An 18,428-nucleotide genomic window follows, 5' to 3' on the forward strand; every position below is an offset into this window, starting at 1 on the left:
CAGAACTGTAACCCTCACGCTTCCACAGGCTAGGCCATGGCCCAGACTCTCCCACTGATGAAGACCTCATCCAACAAAGCCAGTGGAGAGCAAAGGCCATCAAGCTGAAGCTCCCAAAGCAAACTCAACTTTCAAGTGGACTCTAAAATGTAGAAGACCCAATGAAATCTGAACCTGATGCAAGCCTACAGACGAGATGGTAACGAAATTCCATGTGCTCACTTTTCTCAGATAAAGCCTCTTTTTCCACCTGGAATGTCAACAGTCAAAATAAGGGTTTTTTCCTTTTCCCCTGGAATTACTACACTGTGTTACTCCAATCAAAGCCATGGCACAGCTTTATTCATGCTGATGCTCATACAAAAATTCCAGATGTTTGGAGATAGACACTGATCCCTTCTCCAGAGCAGAGCCCTACACACCCAGAGCTTCAAGGAAATCCAGCCTATCTCCCATGTACTCACTGTGCTGTTACCATCACACACATGAATGTGCTTTATCTCTAAAAAAGGCAACAAAAGGTGATCAGAACTGAAATTGAAGTTGTGGACACTCTGGCTCTCCCTTTCATACCCTGCTATCACATCTATATATCCTGTTATCTACTGGAAAAGACCTACCACTTATAGAAGCCAACAAGCAGATAAAGAAGTCAGAAAAAGTCATATAGAAAACAGGCACACATTTTTAAAAGTAAAGATTATTAACCACTGAAGGAGAACAAGGGAAGTGACTAGCTGCCTCCAAATTCAAAAGCATTTTTTGTTTTCAAAAACCCAGCTGATGGAGAATATGAAAATATGAGATGAAATTTCAGAGTCCTTGTAATGCTAGGATGATGTACCAAACCCTGTGAATACTGAAAGACATGAAAGAAAAACAAACTGTTTAAAAGGTTATAAAGAAATAAAAGGAAGCTACTTTTAGTAAATAATAATTCTAGTCAACAACAGAAGGTAAGAATGTCCTCATCAAACAACAGGAACAATACTTCTATCAGCAAGTTAACACTGAAACTTCACTGATGGCTGAACTACCCAGCTTCTTATGACATTTGATCTGATTAACAAGGTGCTGTTAGAGTAACAGAATTGTGGGGAGGTGGGGGTGCCTCAGTTCCTCTCCAGACACCTACATGACCAATGCAATGACTTCTCACCTGCCACTGGAAGGAGCCCTGTCCCAGGCCATGGATTAACACCTGCTGTGCCATCACCCTTCTCAGCATGCCCAGGCAGACCATGGCAAGGACAACGGTGCTGTACCATGCAAGTGCTAGCCCAGATCACTGACTCTCACCTTACTTCTTTCAGAAAAGAGAAATACTCTCAGCAAAGAACTACTCCACTTTCCCACTTGATTTTAGTACCAGGCTCTCAGTGATACAGATGTTGCTTTGCTGAGCCAACACTTTCAAACAGTTTGCACTGAATTTGAGTACATCTGCACTCTCTGAGTGTGCAACGCTTCTCACAGGTAACCCAAAGATTACACAAAAAATCATCTCCTATTTCCAGTGCTGGCAGCCCTAGAAAGGTGAATTTCCTGTAAGATAGATGTCCCATAAACAGAACAAAGGAGAATTCCTGAAATGGACAATGAGCCATGACTACTGTTCAAGAAATTTCCATAAAACATTCTGTACAGAACACAGGAGTATCAGTGTAATAAAAACTCCCAGGGATATTTGCAATACACACGGGTACTGCAACACTCCAAGCTACAAGACATGCCAAAAGTAGACTGCTACCTCTACTGTCATCCATCTCCCCATCTCTTGAGTGTTCTGACTGGGCATCTGGGGGTGTCTGAAGCACAGCCACACTGTTCTGATTTATAATCTTCAGTTTAAGCTTTGGTTTCGTCCGTTTTCTTCTGGGTACTGTAACAGTGAGGCTCTGTAACTGAGACATGCCGGATTCTGTCAAGCAGACTCCATCCTGGGTGTATGTCTTCGGTGGGTCTATAAAAGTTGAATGAATCATAACAGCAATATAAAACTCTTTTAATTTACAAGTCTTTGATTTTTTTAGGAATAGCACTTACAAGAGTTAATAATCCACAAGTATGGAGCTGACCCGTGAGTGAAGAAATTGGAATAAATAAACCAGAGATATCAGACACCGTCTTACACATTACAATTACAGCTTTATGATTTAGAGTCTGATGTCAAATCCAGCAATAATCCATTACACTGCTATGAAACAACTTATATCAAGGACTCGTTAGAAAGAACAATTTGATTATGGAAATTGGTGCCTTGCAGGGTATTTCTGCATTACTGGCACCCACAGAAAACTGTGCCAAGTCATACTTTGGGTCCTTGTTGTTTATCAGCCAAGGCCCCCATCCAGCCATCAGCACTTTACCCTCATCTTATTAAAAAACCTTAAACCTCCAAGAACTCCTGGTAACTCAGAGAAGTTATCAGCCCTATTTCACAGGCAGACAAAAACCCAAGTTGTATCAAGTGAGCTGCTCAAGATCAAAAAGGAAATTGTGGGTAGAACACAGGTTTCCCAAAACCTGCAAGACTGCTTCCTCCTCAAGCTATTAAATGACAACTGAGTCCACTGATAAGCTCTAATATTCTTTAACTGACCATGCAGAAAGGTCCTGCCACCTGTGCTGAGGCCCTGCAAATGGAAGCTTGGGAACTTTCAGGGAGTTGCCTAATAATGAGGAGGCTGCAATGATGCTTCAGCTCTCTGGAGCCAATTAAATCACGATTTGGTAACACAGCTTTTGAAAATACACAAATATAATAACATTTGTTCCATTTAACCAAAAACATTTCTTCATGTAACATCTGACAATACAGCTGGTTCTGAACAAATTCTTCCCACTTGACTGCCTTCTTACACTGAACTTGAAAGTGTGCTTCAAAAACATTTCACACTCTTTTTCAGATTGAATATTTGAGGGGAGAACCTTCTCTCAGGTGTCAAATAGAAAAAAACCTCTGATCTGATGGAAGCTGTCCTAACATGAAAGAAGCTGCTGGATGCTATCACTGTAAAGACTGACTTGTGAGTAGGCATGTCAGGATTGCACAAACCAAACAAATACAGAAAAGCTGCATCCTCCTAACAGCTCAAGCCTGTAAACATTTGTGTACATGCTTGACTCAGCCACACTGTGTTATCACCACTGATATTAAGGCAAGCAGCTAAGACTGTAGGATCAAAGCATAATTTAAAGTAATTATTACAGTGCAGGTATGGCAGGCAAGAGAGAAGAAAGAAGAGAGAATGAGGAAAAAAATAGAAAGCATGCTGTGGTAACTGAAGGATAGTTAATGCTGTGTGTTACAAAACCGCAGGAAAAGGAATTTTTGTCTCATGTAAAAATATACCCTTAAAGTACTCTAAATGATCAGATATTAAGCATTTCCATTCTTTACCTAGTTCTTTTGATTTTGAAATAATCTGAGCTCCAACTGATGAATCACAACAGTCCAAAGAAGGCACTGAAAAATATAAGGAAAATAATTTCAACTTTTAAAAATGGTGACTTGATTCAAATTGAAACTATCAATTTTCCTTCAAGCAGTTCCATTAAACTCGCTAATTTATAGTGTTGACAATAATTTACTTGCACCTTTAAAATAAAGTGCTTTTCAGCGTCACAGATGTGACTACAAAAGAAGCCTGATAGAAACTGAAGTTCTCCAATTTCCTGAAGCCAAGAATGGCACTGGAGTAGCACTGAACTCAATGAGAAATTATCTCCTTCTACTGGACCAAGGGCTAATGAATACACTGGGTCTTTTGGGTGGGAAAGCAACCTCTACACTAGTCATGATGTTCAGGTTTTGCTGCCCTAATCATTGTAACTGTGAGGGTTTTGTGAAGTGAGTATTGATCAGTATTTCCCCAAGGAGGGGCCAGCACACTCCAAGAGCCTTGCACACGAGGCTCTCACTGTGTCTGTGCTGTGCCCTTACGCAGCACTCGGAGAAGACTGAGGTATTGAGAACAGATAACACAGGACCTGTTCAAGTCAGATAAGGCAATTCTTATTCCAGTTAAGAGTATTGATAAATGGACAGCAGAAACTCAACTTAAAGACTACACCTTGTGTGCTACAGGGCAGCAGGGAACAGTGTGACTGAAAAAATAATAATCAAAATGTCCTGCAACACAAGGCTGCTTTAGCAGTGGGCAGAAATGCTCTTCCCTTTTGCTTTAACTACATAACTGCAATCATGCTTCACTCACCTATGATGTGTAGACTAAACTTTAATATTAGTAGTGACTTCACAGAGATTACGTAGACAGAGCAGTAAAGTGAAAATTAGGAGCTTCTATCTTGCAAACACTGAACTAGAATCAGAAAACCTGTTAGTCAGGCACAGTTAGCATTACCACAGAGACAAGTTTATCCACACTTTTTTTCCTTTTTCTTTGGCCTAGAAATCTTACTCATGCTGAATTTAGGACTCAAGATAACATCTGGAGTATTTCCTTTGTGCCTGTCACACAAGCTGAGACCCCTGAGGCAGAGAACCCGTGGGGGTTCTGTGTGTCACATCAACCACGGCACTGTGCTGCTGTTCCCACCTCACAACACACCATGGGAGCCAGGACAAGATGGGGAAAAGCACAACAGCTTCCAAGTAACACTTAAAATGAGTATGAAACATACAGGATGCTTTCCAGCATATAAACAAATTTAAAGAGAGTGCAAGTCTGTCTTCAAAAAGTACAGCGCTTTGAAAGTTTTATGTAATGTGCAACTAATGCAGAGGGTACAACCTACAGAAAACCAGTATTCCATGCAATTAGTAAACAAAAGGAGCCTATGAGAGCTACTGAAAAACTGAACTCAACAGTGGAGAGAAAGACAAGGAAGAAAATAAATTGAAAATGACATTTGAAAGAGACATGAAGCCGGAAAGAAACAAAAACAGGGGACAAGCTGCAGAAAGGAAGATACTCAGAATAGAAAAAACAGAATAGAGGCCAACTGTAAGAACTATTCAAAGCGGAATAAGACATCATCTGTTAATTTCATTTCTTATAATTTACAAGATGGTTTTAAGAATGAAGTAGCAAATACTGAATTGGAATCTAAGGTAAACAAGAAAATCAGAAAGACAGTTGTGAACAGAAATTTGAAATCCTCAATTTAAAAGTCAAACAACAGAGAGATCTTCTCATCCAGGTCAGACTGAACCATTTTAGCTCTGGAGACTGAATAGAGTTGAAAGGCTCAAATAAACAAGTTGATAGTGACAGAGGTGAGGCCTTCAGAGACCCATTCACAAAAACGGCACGAACTAACAGTGTTTGAAGACAGTATCAAACAGACTTCCAGAAAAGGAGCTAATTAGAGTGCAGATTAAGGATTACAATCAATAAAATGGATAGCAGAAAAGCATAGTACTGTTAGAGAACGCCTATCCAAAGGAAAAAAAAATAAAATTGAAAAAATAATGCTTTCTGAGGCATTCAGCTGCATTTTAACCAAAACTGTTAAACTTATCTGCAAAAGCGTTTAAATGTGCTGAATATTGTACAGCATTTAGTAGCCTTGACTGAAAGCAAATAATTGCTCAGAATACAATGATGAGAAAAGAAAGCAGAGTCCATTTTTAAGGCTGTTATAGAAAAGAACAATTCTATGAAAAAATGAAACCAGCAAATGGGACAGAGTGGAATGGCTGATGTAGAAATACAGCACTAACAGAACACTCTTTATTGGGTGCATGCATAACTGTGTCAATGACACAGGGATTTTTTTTGGTAAATGCAGTAACACAAGAACATTAGAGTTGACACAGTAAATGGGACAAATAATAAAAAAAAATTCAAAAGCTAATTTTTTAACACATAGTATTATGTTGCCTTTGTATCTTGTAAAGTACACAGAATTAAATTTCAGAACGAATCAAAATTTACATCAGTTTAATGAAAATGATACAAGGACTGCTAGCCACAGTGTGTCTCACTGGCAGTATCTGGTACCCCTGGACAGGGGTAAGTGATACCAAATCCTCACTGCCTCCATGAACATGTTTACTTGAGCCCCAAGAGGAATAACTGCACAGGCAGCTTCAGAAACTGCACCCAGCTCAGTTCTAACTGCTTACAGAAAACCAGGCAGAGCTGCTCCCTCTGAATCCTGCAGAGGAGTGAAAACAGCACCAAGGGAGGAGGAAGCTGGAGTCTGGATGGAGACAGGATGGGAGTAAGTGAGGAGGGATGAAATTTGCAGATGGGGCATATGACATGCAAGGGCAAATGACACAAAGGCAGAACTGCTGAGTAGATGGTCAAGAACTGCTTGTCCAGGAGCTGATGTGGATGAGAGAGACACACACCCCCCTGAATGTGCAGGAATTACAGCACAGGGGAAAAGCTGCCTGCTATCTAATGCACCTGCCTAGCATCCAGTCAAGAGAATTTATAAATTTCTCTACAGGACACAGCAATATGCTGGGGGACATTTGTTGTAACTTGAGACAGTGCTAGAAGGAACCTGGTAAAACAGTGATCAGAGATGGGTATTTCACAATAACCTTGTAATTAAGGTTTCTGGTACACTGGAGCAAATCTTACACCATCCTGGCTTTTGATTTTTGTGTATGTTCAAGAAGAAAAACATTATCTTTTATTTCTGTTTCCTGAAGAAGATGACTTTTTAGGAATACCAGGTATGATGAAACAGGAAAGAGCTCTTACAAATTTAAAAAAGTTTCCACTTTCAGAAGAAAGAGAAATGAAAGCTCCTTCTCAATACCTACAACACAAGAACCACTTACTCTTCACCAAGGGTACACCTGCAATGTTTTGTTTCTTTATTCGGTTGAGGGGCTCTTGTTTCTTCTAGAAAAAGTGGTTAAAAACCCTATAATAATACTTGCCACACATCTATGACACATCAAATGGAAAGGGCAAGAACCATCCCAGTAAGAATCCCACAATATGATTTATTTTTAGATGCTTTGTACTGCTAACTAACATTTATTTCCCTAAGTTTATCAAACACTAATTCTTCTCACTTTGAAACAAAAAAATTATAGACATTTTTCAGAGAAGTTTTAGAAGAATTCATGAAAGACCAAAACATTTCATATAAAAGTACATGCAGGTATTTCTATCAACATGCATCAAAAGACATATTCAGACATGCAACTGTGCAAATGTACATGTGTTAGAGAGGTTTTAATACTGAGTCAAAACAGGAAAGAATAAGCTGAAAAATTTGTCTTACAAAAAAAAGGTAAAAAAAACCTGCAAAGAAAACTTGGGAACTCCCAAGGGACTGGTTCCTATTCCTTGGAATCCAAACCTAAGCAACACAACTACAGAGAGGTGTGCAGGAAGGACTAACTCAGGGGCCAGCTTCTGCCTGGAAGGGAAACACCTCTTGTGAAGCTGTTCCATCTCACATATCATGGACTTTAATTATCTCTACAAGGTAGCTCTGCCAGCTCCCAGGAGAAAGGAAGATGTATTTCTTACTAGGATCTTTTTGCTTTAAATACTCAAAGCTTATTATAAAAATACACAGAAGTCTGTGCTGTATCTGCAAGTTTCTTGCTTTTTCCACTTACAAAACCTCTTCCCTTTTGAATTTTTGAAAGCAGATCTTTGCAATGAAGTGACTTGCAGAAATACAGAAGCATTAGTCATTTTTCTATTAGTGATAAAAATGGGTTCCTTGGAAGTGTTCCAGCAGGGAGCATATAAACCTCCAAGGTCAAGTCAGTAAGTTACAATTACTGCTAGATGAGGACATCACAGTGTTGAGGGACATTAGATGCTCTATTGAACTTTTCTTGGCAGATCTCTCAAGCCTCACAACATCTTCCATCTTGATCAGGAAAACCAATCTTAATGACAACTTCTCGGTGGACATTAATTTTTCTTGAAACATTTGCTTAGTTCTTGTACCTTCCTCCTACTGTTATCTTGAGATACCTCAATGAACGGGTAATATGAACACTTTCATGTGCTTATGCTAAAAATGGGAATAGGTGTCAATGTTAAAGGAGCCAACTGAAGCAGCAACTTCCCTGAGCTGACATGCAGGGAAACAGACCTGGGCTATCACCCTTGCAGCAAGACTAAAATATAAGACTATAAATCATGTCACAGGCCAACCTAACTGCTGACAGGCCACTCACAGGAACATTAACCAGCACCAGAACCAGATGCTGTAAATGTGCTTAAAGTGCAGTAACCTCAGCTCCTGAAGTGCCACTGCTACACAGAACTGTGATACAGACCAGCAAGGCTGTCAGTATCCAAGTCCAGAGAAGTGCAAAGTTCATCAGAAGGAATTACACATTTTAATTAATAAGGGAGTGATAACTCCCAAATAAAGAAGTATGGCCAATTCTTGAGATTGCAGCTACAGAGGGAAGCACTGGTCTTGAATACTGGGAGAGCTGAGGAAAAGGCATTAGGAAAACATGAAGGAGGATGGGAAAAATGCTTACACAGACTGTTGTTACAGCAACTGCTGCCTCAGCCTCAAAGCATCAAAATACACCAACTTTTTCTGCTTAGAAATAATTTTCTGATTTTTCTGTAGATGTAACTTTAGAGAACTGGGCTTTTTTCCTTCTACTTGACAAAATGAGATGCCTTTGACCCCTTTACTACCAAATGCTCTTAGCAGTTTCTCCTTATCTTCAATACCTCTACCTAGAATTCCCATGAGGTTTCCTCTGGCCTAAATCACTTGAGAGTGCAAAAGAGGCTAAGACACTTCCACAAGAGCCCTTAAAACAAACATGAAAAAGAAAATCTTACTTCTACCACAATCCAAACCTCCATCAGAGCACAAAACACATTCCCAAACCTATTTATTGCAGTGTGCAATCCTGCCATTGGTTTCGATTGTCCTCTTACCGTTTGTTGGTGGAATGTATGGCCTACAAATGGTACAGTCAAAACCCATATCAGCTATGTTTTCCACTTCCTCCTCTGTGCTTAAGTTCTGACAGATTGCATGCATCCATCTAGAAATTAAGTGGGGGAAAAAATACAATTTAAAGGAAATAGGTGGTGTTTTAGGAGACCTAAGTATCAGTCTATGGTCCAAGTAAATGGGGAATATTTGTTCAGTTTGAATTCTTTTAGGGAGAAACCACAGAATCAGATTTTCCATATACAGCATCCCCTACAGCGGTGTGTGTTACAGCCTGTATATGGAGGAGCAGAACAACTATTTCCCTCCACAGGAAAGAACTCTCTATAGAACAATCTCCCAAGTATGTTTTTGTATGATAATTTTCTCCTTATATTGCAATAATTTTAATTACTTTACACAATGCAAGCTAGATTCAGCCTCACAACAATAGTCTTGTGTGGTAAATTAGTTTTATTTTTACAGGGCAGGGGGGAAGAGGCACAGACTGATTACTTAATTTGCCCAGAGCCAGACAGTTAAGTCTGTGGTACAACCAGGAATGAACTACTAAGAGACTTCTGAGACTCAGTAATCCACCGTTCTTTACCACATAACCATTTCTTCATCTCTACACTTCAATATTAGGGGGAAAAAAATAAAATAAGACTTGAACAGGAAAACCATGTGGAATATTAGAAATCCTTACCGATCACACTGTCTACACTGAATTATGAGCTCCTCATCCCTGTACGTGCGGTAGCAGATGGGGCAGGTAGACAAACTTGCACAGGGAGCACACTGTGTGTAATTATTTTGCCATTCACATCTTAAACCTGGAGAAGTTGCTCCACAGTGTCTGCACCAAACACACCTACAGAAGAGACAAAAAGATTTATTACTTCAGTTCACAGGAAGATGATTTTGTGGCTTTAAATCTCTTCCACTTAAAAAGAGGTGAGTAATTAAGTTTTAACTTAACAACATGTTTAATCACAAATGTTTAACAACATTTTTTGTACTTTTTAAAGAAAGTTCTTAATTAATAATTCCCTTGAAACTGCAAAAGCAGGCAGATGGGTTCTTGTAACAGCTCAACAGGTCAAAGGAGTTCCTGTTTCCAGTTGCCATTCACTTAGAGATCTGGAGACTTAACCATGTGAGAGGTCTGGTCTGTTTGTGTTTTACCCAAGTAAAACAAATTGTTTTTACAGGGTTTTATGTCAAGAACACTAGGGTGAAGCACCCATTCATTTTTCCAACTGAACACTGGAATGATTACAATGAATACAAATTGGAATTTTTTTCACTATGAGTTTCAAAAGAGAAATTCTGCCTGTCTCTGTTTATGTGGTTTTTGGTATGAAGAAGCAGTTTTAAGAGGAGGTGAGAGTTTCCCTTATACACTGATCATTGAATAAAACAACTCAAAAGCATTTTGTCGGCTTTAATACACCTGACCTAGACACAACTAAAAACCTTGTTACAATTCAAGTGACATTGCAAATACCAAGTGACAGAGAGAAGCAGAAGAGGCCAGCAGTCAGCATCTCTGACCCCAGCCCCAAACACACCATTTGCACTTCCAGCCTCCCTTTGGCACGGTCTGCAGGGGTGGGTCCAGGCAGTAGGTGTGGTAGCTGATGTCGCAGTCGTCGCACAGGAGGAGTCTCCCTGGATCTGTGGCTTTCCCACAGGCTTCGCACACTGTGCACTCCAGGCACCTCCAACCTTTGCTAAGTACCACTTTAGTAATCTGAAAAATGCAAGGTGAGAATTAGTTGAAAATGGCTCAGTGAAGTGTGATCAATGCATAAATTAAGGTCTGGCTTGTGGAGCTCAGGACGCTCTTCTGGGCACACCACCCCATCTCTAGGAGCTCTGTAGCAATTAGACTTTCTGAAGCTTCAATGAACAGGAATGGATTAAACAGAAAGAAACTGTCCTCCTTTCTAATCTTTTAAAAAACAGATGCAGTGTTTCCCTTTTTAAGTCACCTGGGACTTCACCTGACTGCCAGGACTTTTCAAATCTCATGGAAAGTGGTGTGGCAGCTGCATCAGCCAATTCCCTCAGGACTCTGGGATGCATCTTGTCAGGTCCCAGACATTTGTGCACATTCTGGTTCCTCAAGAGGTCACAAACCTGATCCTCTCATGTTATGATGTGATCAGTGCTGGAGTTTTAGTAATCTGAAGCAAACAGCTAACTTACTGCAATTAATATATAATGCAGGAGTAGCATATAAACAAAAAGTCAAATTATAATTGCATGAAATACGCATATGGCATTTTGAAAAGTATGTGCAAAATAAAGTTTTTTGACATGTTTTTAAAAAAATCCCACTTTTACACAGATATACTTACATCACAACCAATGAAAAGTGTACAGTGTATATACTGCAGTAAATAGCTTATTTTGTGCTTGCTAGGTCATTTCACAGCATTCAAATTTAATTTTCACACATTCTCTCCTAGACTAATGAATGTAAAATGTATTAATTAACCACTCCAACTGCTGTCAATTCTGACAGCCAACAGGCAAATTGAATCAACTAAACCTTATGCCCCAAGTAAATGAAGATGCAGTGTAATTTTTTCTTTGTTTTTAATTCTGCTTGTATCTAGGTTTGAAACTTGTATCTCAAACTGTTATTTTAACCAACTGCTGGATAATCAGTGCTATTTATGGCTGTGAAATTACAAAAAGGTTAATTTCTCTTGAGGCTATGCATACTATAAAATGACATTTAATTAAAGTCTTTCATAAGTCACATACAAATAATGGTCACATTAGCTGATGAATATCTAACAAGTTAATGACTCCCCTAATTACCACAAAACCGAAGGCAGCATGGTGCTATTAAAGTACAATATGAAAACAGTGCAATCAAGTAGTTTTTGTGTGGAACAACAGCACTCACCTTAATACTGACACAGTATGGATGGTAACACTGCCCACACTGGGAACAGGCCAGCAAGCGGCCCTCAGCACCTTGGCCAAAGCTCCCACAAACCACACACATATCCTGCAAAGACACACAAGAGCAGACTCACAACACGTGCCAGACACTACATTCTGAAAACATGCAACTAAAATCCAACTAGCTTGCTATGTAATTTAACTCCTAACAGGGATATTCATTCACTTTTTTCCAGTTAAGATCAGGGAAACAAAATGAAAAATCGTAACTATTATCCTAACCTGATGGAGAGTGAACTTGTCACTGTTAGAGAAGAGGACAACTGTATTATGCATCGAGTTTTCTTCCTCATCTTTATTAGATGAAATATCCATGGTTGTGACCTATTAAAAAACCACAAAATATAAATAGCAAGCACATCACATTTTCTAAGACATGAGACAAAACAAAACATTCTCTAAATAAGAGTTTTGCAAATATTTATTCACGCAGTTTCAACTTTCACAAAAAGCTACCTCCATCAGAAATTACTGTATTAATTCATATCTTCTCATGATCAGTATTATAGCTTTACACACATATTCTCTTCCTCTCCTTTTTTCACCTTCACATATTATCCCATTACACTTCCAAACGAAAATGGAAGCAAAGACATACTCGAATTTAAAAAAACCACTAAGCAGAAATTGTCATACTGTGCCCAGTCTGCTCTGTTCCCTGCACATAAACACTGAAGTTCTTTTTATCAAAAAGTTAATTGCAGTGACAGACTTTTGAATATTAATTCAAAAAGCAACTGCAGAAATGTAGTTTGTCCCATATTGCCTAAAATGAGGTTCAGCTAATGTTCCAAGTATGTTAGAGGAATAAGCAAGAGCTCTAAAGTTACTTGCTGCAAGCAGTTTATGAGGCTTATCAATCTTTACCATAAAAACTTGCACTGAACTTGAAACAGCTATTTTGATCTCAATCCATCAGCTCTTACTGTAGACAGTAATTTTTTTTTTCATAAAGTGATTTTTATTCTGACCTGCCCTTTATTAATTCAGCATATTCATATACAGATTCTCAGGAAGAGAAACACAAATGAAATATTTCAACTGTGTTCTGACTTTCATGTGAATCTTTAAATACAGAATTTGCTGTCCATGAATTTAAACTAATAGGCCCAACTATTATCTCTGAACCAGGAATATAAGGGCACAGTTCCATAAAAAAGATGAAATGCATGCTAGAGAATTGCAACTTTGTTTCACCAGCTGTTCCAATTATATATATGTGGATTATTTTAAATACAGTGTAAGTCCTACACAGATAAATTTTGTTTAAGTAATAATTTAAATATTTTACAAATCCAAATGTAACTCTAGGGACAAATGTAAATACCACAGTATCAGCCAGAGGAATCCCTCTGAAACACAGCTGCTGAAACAGCATTTACTAAGAAACAGCTAAAAAGGCAATATATTCTTTATGTGTTTTGATTACCAAATATTTGAGAGCACTGCAGCTGTAACTAACCAGTTAACTCCAGTTAACTCTGAAACACCTTGATACCTTCAGGGACAGCATTTCCCCTTACCTACTTTTCCACAGGTTTCACAAAGTTCTTGTAATTGCATATGCAAAAGAGCAGAATTTGAAGGACTGAATGACTGCAATGCTGGTGTTTGCTGAACCCCAGCACTGACCATGGGACAAACCTGTAGTCACCTTTCCCTCCATTCCCAAGATATACCACGGTACTTCCAAATCTGTGTGGCTGTCCACTGATCCCATGCTGAGTAAGAATTATTTTGTGCAAACTGATTGAAAATGCTCTCATTTCAAACATTTATCTGGCAAAAGGCTGATCTCTCGGCATTGCTAACTTCATCTACTCTACCACAAGGCAGCCACATCTCTGGAACTCTGGACTCCCTTCGATGTGATGACTCAAAGGATCAAATTTCTGTAGGAAATGGTGGAGAGTGATGTCCATTTTGTATTTATAGCAACTTACCTACATCACTCTCCTCTGATCAATTACAAAAACTTTTAGGAGTTTGATCTATAAACCCCAGCTTCTCTTGAGGTACAGATTTGTGCTCTGTAACACCAAAATAATGATGTGAATACCTCCAACTGATTAAGGTACTGTAACTAGCCTAAATGGAATTAATCCTTTATGTTTAAAATTACCAATTTCCTTATGAATCTTGACCATCCAATACTTTAAAAGGGAAAAGTGATAGAGATGATTGTTCCTTTTTCAAATCACAAACACCCGAGTATTCCAAAATATTATTATACAGGCAGCAGAAAATGTGACAAACTCAAATGGATTCCATGTAAGAAGACAAAAACACAGCTCTAAAGGAGTCTCAGGAATTACTTTATAAAAACAGAAATGAGCAAGTCCCTCTCTGAACACAAGGAAAAGGATGCCTCTCAAAATATGCAGGGCTTGTTGGTAATCAAAGTTTAAAAGGAACATTCAAATAGAACAAGCCCACAGTGGGGAAAAAAAAATTGTTTTACAGTCCAGATTTCCAAGATTTTTGTATCAAAATCCCTCTTCTTATGAGGAGCAGACTAGGACTGCACAGGACTTTCGAGTTTTAAAAATACTTCAAGTATTAAGTAGCTTAACTATCAACTTCAGTGAGAAATCACTTGCTTACAATCACTTCAGTGCTCCTGAAGATAAGAGACAGCAAATATAATCATTATTTTCTCAAGGGTTTCTGGACAGAAGCTGTGTACAGAATAGTAGACATCTGATCACAACAAAGAATTGAGAATCACTGATGTATTAATTCATTAAAGAGTCAAGGAAGCTTTAGTTATGGTAAATCATGATCTGTAAGGGCTCTCTGAAAGAGTCAGCAATTCTGGGGACAGGGAAATCTGATTGATGCCACTTACTTCACCACCAGACTCTTTTGGCAAAGTCCCTCACCAAAGCTACTCAAAAAAAGTTAAACTGAAGAGGAATGCTCCCTATACTGCCAAAGACACAAAATAAAGAGGGCACTAAATTATCAGTTTTGTATGTGGGAGAATAGCACTAGTCAAAATCTGACAGGGCCTGCCTGCTAACAGGTGGTGGTGCTCAACACACTCATGTGCAATCTGAAAAATCAAGTGAGAAGCAAGGTGACAAAGCTTGCCAACAGGACTGGGATATTCAGAGTAATAAAATCCAAAAGACAAGTGAGAAGAACTGCACAAGAACTTCGTAAAGCTGAGTGCTGGGCTATAAAATGGCAGATGGATGTCCACAAAGTAAGGAAATTAACATGACAAAAGAACTGGTATTGATGATCAGAAATATGGAGTAGCTTCCCTACAGGGAACAACTCAAAATACTGGCATCCTCCATACTTGTAAGTCAAGAGTGGAAGGAAAAGGAGGAGAAATTATGGAGGTCTACAGAAACTGAGTGGCATGGATAGAGGAAAAGAATAGAAACCAGCTTTCCACTGTCTCTTCTCTAAGAGTACTGAGGGGCAGGCAGCTAATCCAGGAGGCAGCCAGTTAAAACACAAACTGAGGAGCTGAACTGAAAAAGGTTAAACAGCCGTGGTTTCCCTAAAGTTTTGTTTTTTTTTAAGTGAATGGGCAGGTTTATGAAAGAAAGCTCCAACACAGGCTGCCCAAGACCATGACACTACCTCCCATTCAGCAAGTCCCCAAGCCACAAACTGCAGAAATGTCTCCTTCTCTTCTGTTCTGCACTCCTGCACCACCACTCAGTCTAGAAGAACCTTTGCTCTGGTCTCCTATGGCTGCTGTTACATCCTCACGCACAAAGCCTGCTCTCTCCTTCTGGGTTGCTCCAGTCAGTGCTGCCTTTACCCAGCACGTTCTGCACCCAAGGAAATGGAAGGAGTACTTTAAGACTCCCAACTGTTGTGTCTTTAAATGGCAAGACAAGCACAGAATTGCCTCAGGCCCACTGAGCTGTAGTGTTCCAGTTCTTCATCACAAGCAGTAACAGCCAGGCTCCATCAAACACCCCTGGCTCTGTAGAGCTCATTGGTTTTTTTATGGAGTATTTTAATACAAGAATTACAGCTGAGTGAAACTGTTATACTAACAGACTGCAATATGACTGTAAAAAAGATGGCCTTACCCCTGGAATAACCACAGCCCCGACTCCATTCTTCAGTTTTGATCTTCCTCTGCCACCTCTTCCTGACAGACCCGCTCCACGAGGTCTCCGCTTCCCCGGGAATCCTGATCCTCGGCCCTATTCAATGGAAGGTAACAATGTAAATGCAACCTCTCAAATTCTTTTGTTACATAGGATTCAAACTTGTTCAGTTCATCTAAGGAAAAACTTAAGTAAAACACACCCTGTGATTTCTGGTGAGTACAAGCACACCAGGGCATGGTCATTAAATCTCTGCATAAATCTGTGTGAAATACCTTTAATTACTTACATGGCATAATATGATCACCTTTATCTTCAGTGAGAAAGCAGCCAAAACCAGGAATGTTTATATTCTGCTCAGGAGTAACTGGAAATATGGATTTCCCCCACAAGTTTCCCCCACCTCATGTGCAAAGTTTCCAAAATATATCTATTATTCTATGATTCATTTTTCTTTTCTCTTTGAACAGTCAGCCCAGACAGTCATGGGACTTTTACACAGGGTCTGGACACTTGATTACTGGTAATCATAGATTCTTTTCTTACACTGTGAATAATCAAGTGAAACCTGGAATTTATTAGGACTGAGTTCCACTCACAAAGGAAAGTGGGAGCTGGCTCCATGAAACTCTCTTAATTCAGCATGTACAGAGAGAGTTTTCTTATATTAACTCTGTCAATTACACTTAGATCAACATTCCCCATAATGTCAAGCTTTTCTTACACAATCTTCACTTGATTTACAGACAGCTTCTCTTCTCCCTTCTTTATTTAAGATGCAGAGGCAGAGTTACAGTGTTGTGCTTTGGAGTATTCAGTGTGTTCAACTATAATTATCCTTGGGAGAGTAAGTATGTTTTTACTAATAATTACCTGTTATTCATACAGTGACTTAAGTTTGAAATTCAGAGGGTTTGTTTGTTTTTTGGGTTTTTTTTAAATTTCAAAATGAACTAAGCACAAGAGGATTCCTAATCCTCCCTAATCATTTCCAGAGAGAAAAAGAACATATTCACGTCCACAAATTCTGGCTGATATATCAGATATCTTTACAATGTGTCTCAAAGCCTCTAATCTGTGTAACTGATAATTATGGCATGTACAAATAAGCACCTTTCCTACAACAAAAAAAGCACTGAGATTATTTATTGCATTTCATATTTGTCAATAATCTCAGCTCCCAATACAGCCCAAGTATGGAGTACAGAGTATGGGGTATCCAAACATGTGCTGCAAAATACTTTTAATACCAAGGTAAAACATTTGCTCTGTAAAACAACAGTGATGGAAGCAACAAAGCTCCATGGGGACTGTGACACCAAGAGACATGAAGGGTCTTTACTGATGGAGACAGGAATTCCTTGGATGGAAAGAAGCACTGTGGGCTCAATAGTCCCTACAGTATTTCTCAAATATTCCAACTCCTGGCTTAAAAGAAGATATTGAACTTTATGGTCATAATTAAAGGGAGAATTGAAGGATCCCAATGTTAAAATTTTATTAACATCCATCTAATAAAGAAAAAAGAAATTAAATTGACTCACACACCAAGTTAATGTAACACAATGATGTTTGAGGAGTGAAAGGAAGGATGCTGCTGGAGGCTGAGGTGAAACAAAAAATGTCCTCACATATCTATGGAGCTAATACATATGCACACGTAGGACATACACTCATCAACTTTTTAACATGGAAACTCTTCTGACAAGTTTCTTATTTTCTGTTTCAGAACAGGTGTCAGTATTGTTATTTTCACACAAATAGTAACAGGAATAAGCACATAATTGTATCAATGTTAATGCTGAATATTAAGCTGAAAATTAATGCTTAAAGCAGCAAAAGCTAAGCTGATGTCAAATCAAAATAAAATTAGCATGAGAGTTGAAGTGAGATGAACTTAAATCATTGGGAAGCTACAGTTATTTGTCAGTTTCATAATTTAGCTTTTTTTTTTGCCTTTACTTAAACCAAATAATTCTACTTTAGTTCCTTCAGGTGTTTTTAATAGTAAATGTCACTGTGGATACAATTTTGGCCCATCTAATCAGGTAGGAAAGTTGTTGTTCATTCCCCCATCAGCTAAAAACGATGTCACTTTGAATCCACTCTGCAAGATTTCTCCACAGCAACAAATTCGAGCCATCCTTCAGATCTCTGCTCCTTTCCATGCCTGGCTTACCTTACTGCCAGTCTTAAAAGACATTTTCCTTCTCAGGTAATTTATTTTGACAGCCACGTAAAGCCAACCACAAGAAGTGATGTACTCAACACACACAAAATTTGGGTAATACAAAGTATTCTTTGCCATTGAAAATCAAGGCAATGCCATCATAGTGTATGCCCTGGAGAGCACCTTTTAACCTGAAACCTCCAGAGCTTCAATAATTTTTAGAGATCTTGAACAGTAACAGAATGGAAGATTAATTAAAGTGTGAGAGACAGAATTTCATCACTAATCTCTACAGCAGAAAGACAGCAATGGATACATGAAAATAAATTCAAGTT

General features: G+C 38.8%; 1 protein-coding gene across 15 annotated transcripts in view; it reads right to left on the bottom strand.

The window, feature by feature from the left end:
• Nucleotides 1-18,428, bottom strand: part of KMT2C (lysine methyltransferase 2C) — a 187,442-nt gene that overhangs the window by 54,661 nt on the left and 114,353 nt on the right. For 11 of the 15 annotated variants that reach the window (XM_041486406.1, XM_041486454.1, XM_041486464.1 and 8 more), the window contains 8 exons: nucleotides 15,903-16,019; nucleotides 12,067-12,168; nucleotides 11,786-11,890; nucleotides 10,437-10,618; nucleotides 9,572-9,736; nucleotides 8,865-8,974; nucleotides 3,404-3,469; nucleotides 1,751-1,963 (listed from right to left, as the gene is read on the bottom strand). In XM_041486406.1, the coding sequence (XP_041342340.1) occupies nucleotides 1,751-1,963; nucleotides 3,404-3,469; nucleotides 8,865-8,974; nucleotides 9,572-9,736; nucleotides 10,437-10,618; nucleotides 11,786-11,890; nucleotides 12,067-12,168; nucleotides 15,903-16,019 (1,060 nt within the window). The remainder of the gene's footprint in view (nucleotides 1-1,750; nucleotides 1,964-3,403; nucleotides 3,470-8,864; nucleotides 8,975-9,571; nucleotides 9,737-10,436; nucleotides 10,619-11,785; nucleotides 11,891-12,066; nucleotides 12,169-15,902; nucleotides 16,020-18,428) is intronic. The other 4 variants (XM_041486516.1, XM_041486509.1, XM_041486445.1 and 1 more) reach the window with 3 other exon arrangements.

The sequence above is a fragment of the Pyrgilauda ruficollis genome, unplaced genomic scaffold, assembly GCF_017590135.1.
Source record: "Pyrgilauda ruficollis isolate IOZ18807 unplaced genomic scaffold, ASM1759013v1 scaffold12, whole genome shotgun sequence".
NCBI classification, from domain to species: Eukaryota; Metazoa; Chordata; class Aves; order Passeriformes; family Passeridae; genus Pyrgilauda; species Pyrgilauda ruficollis.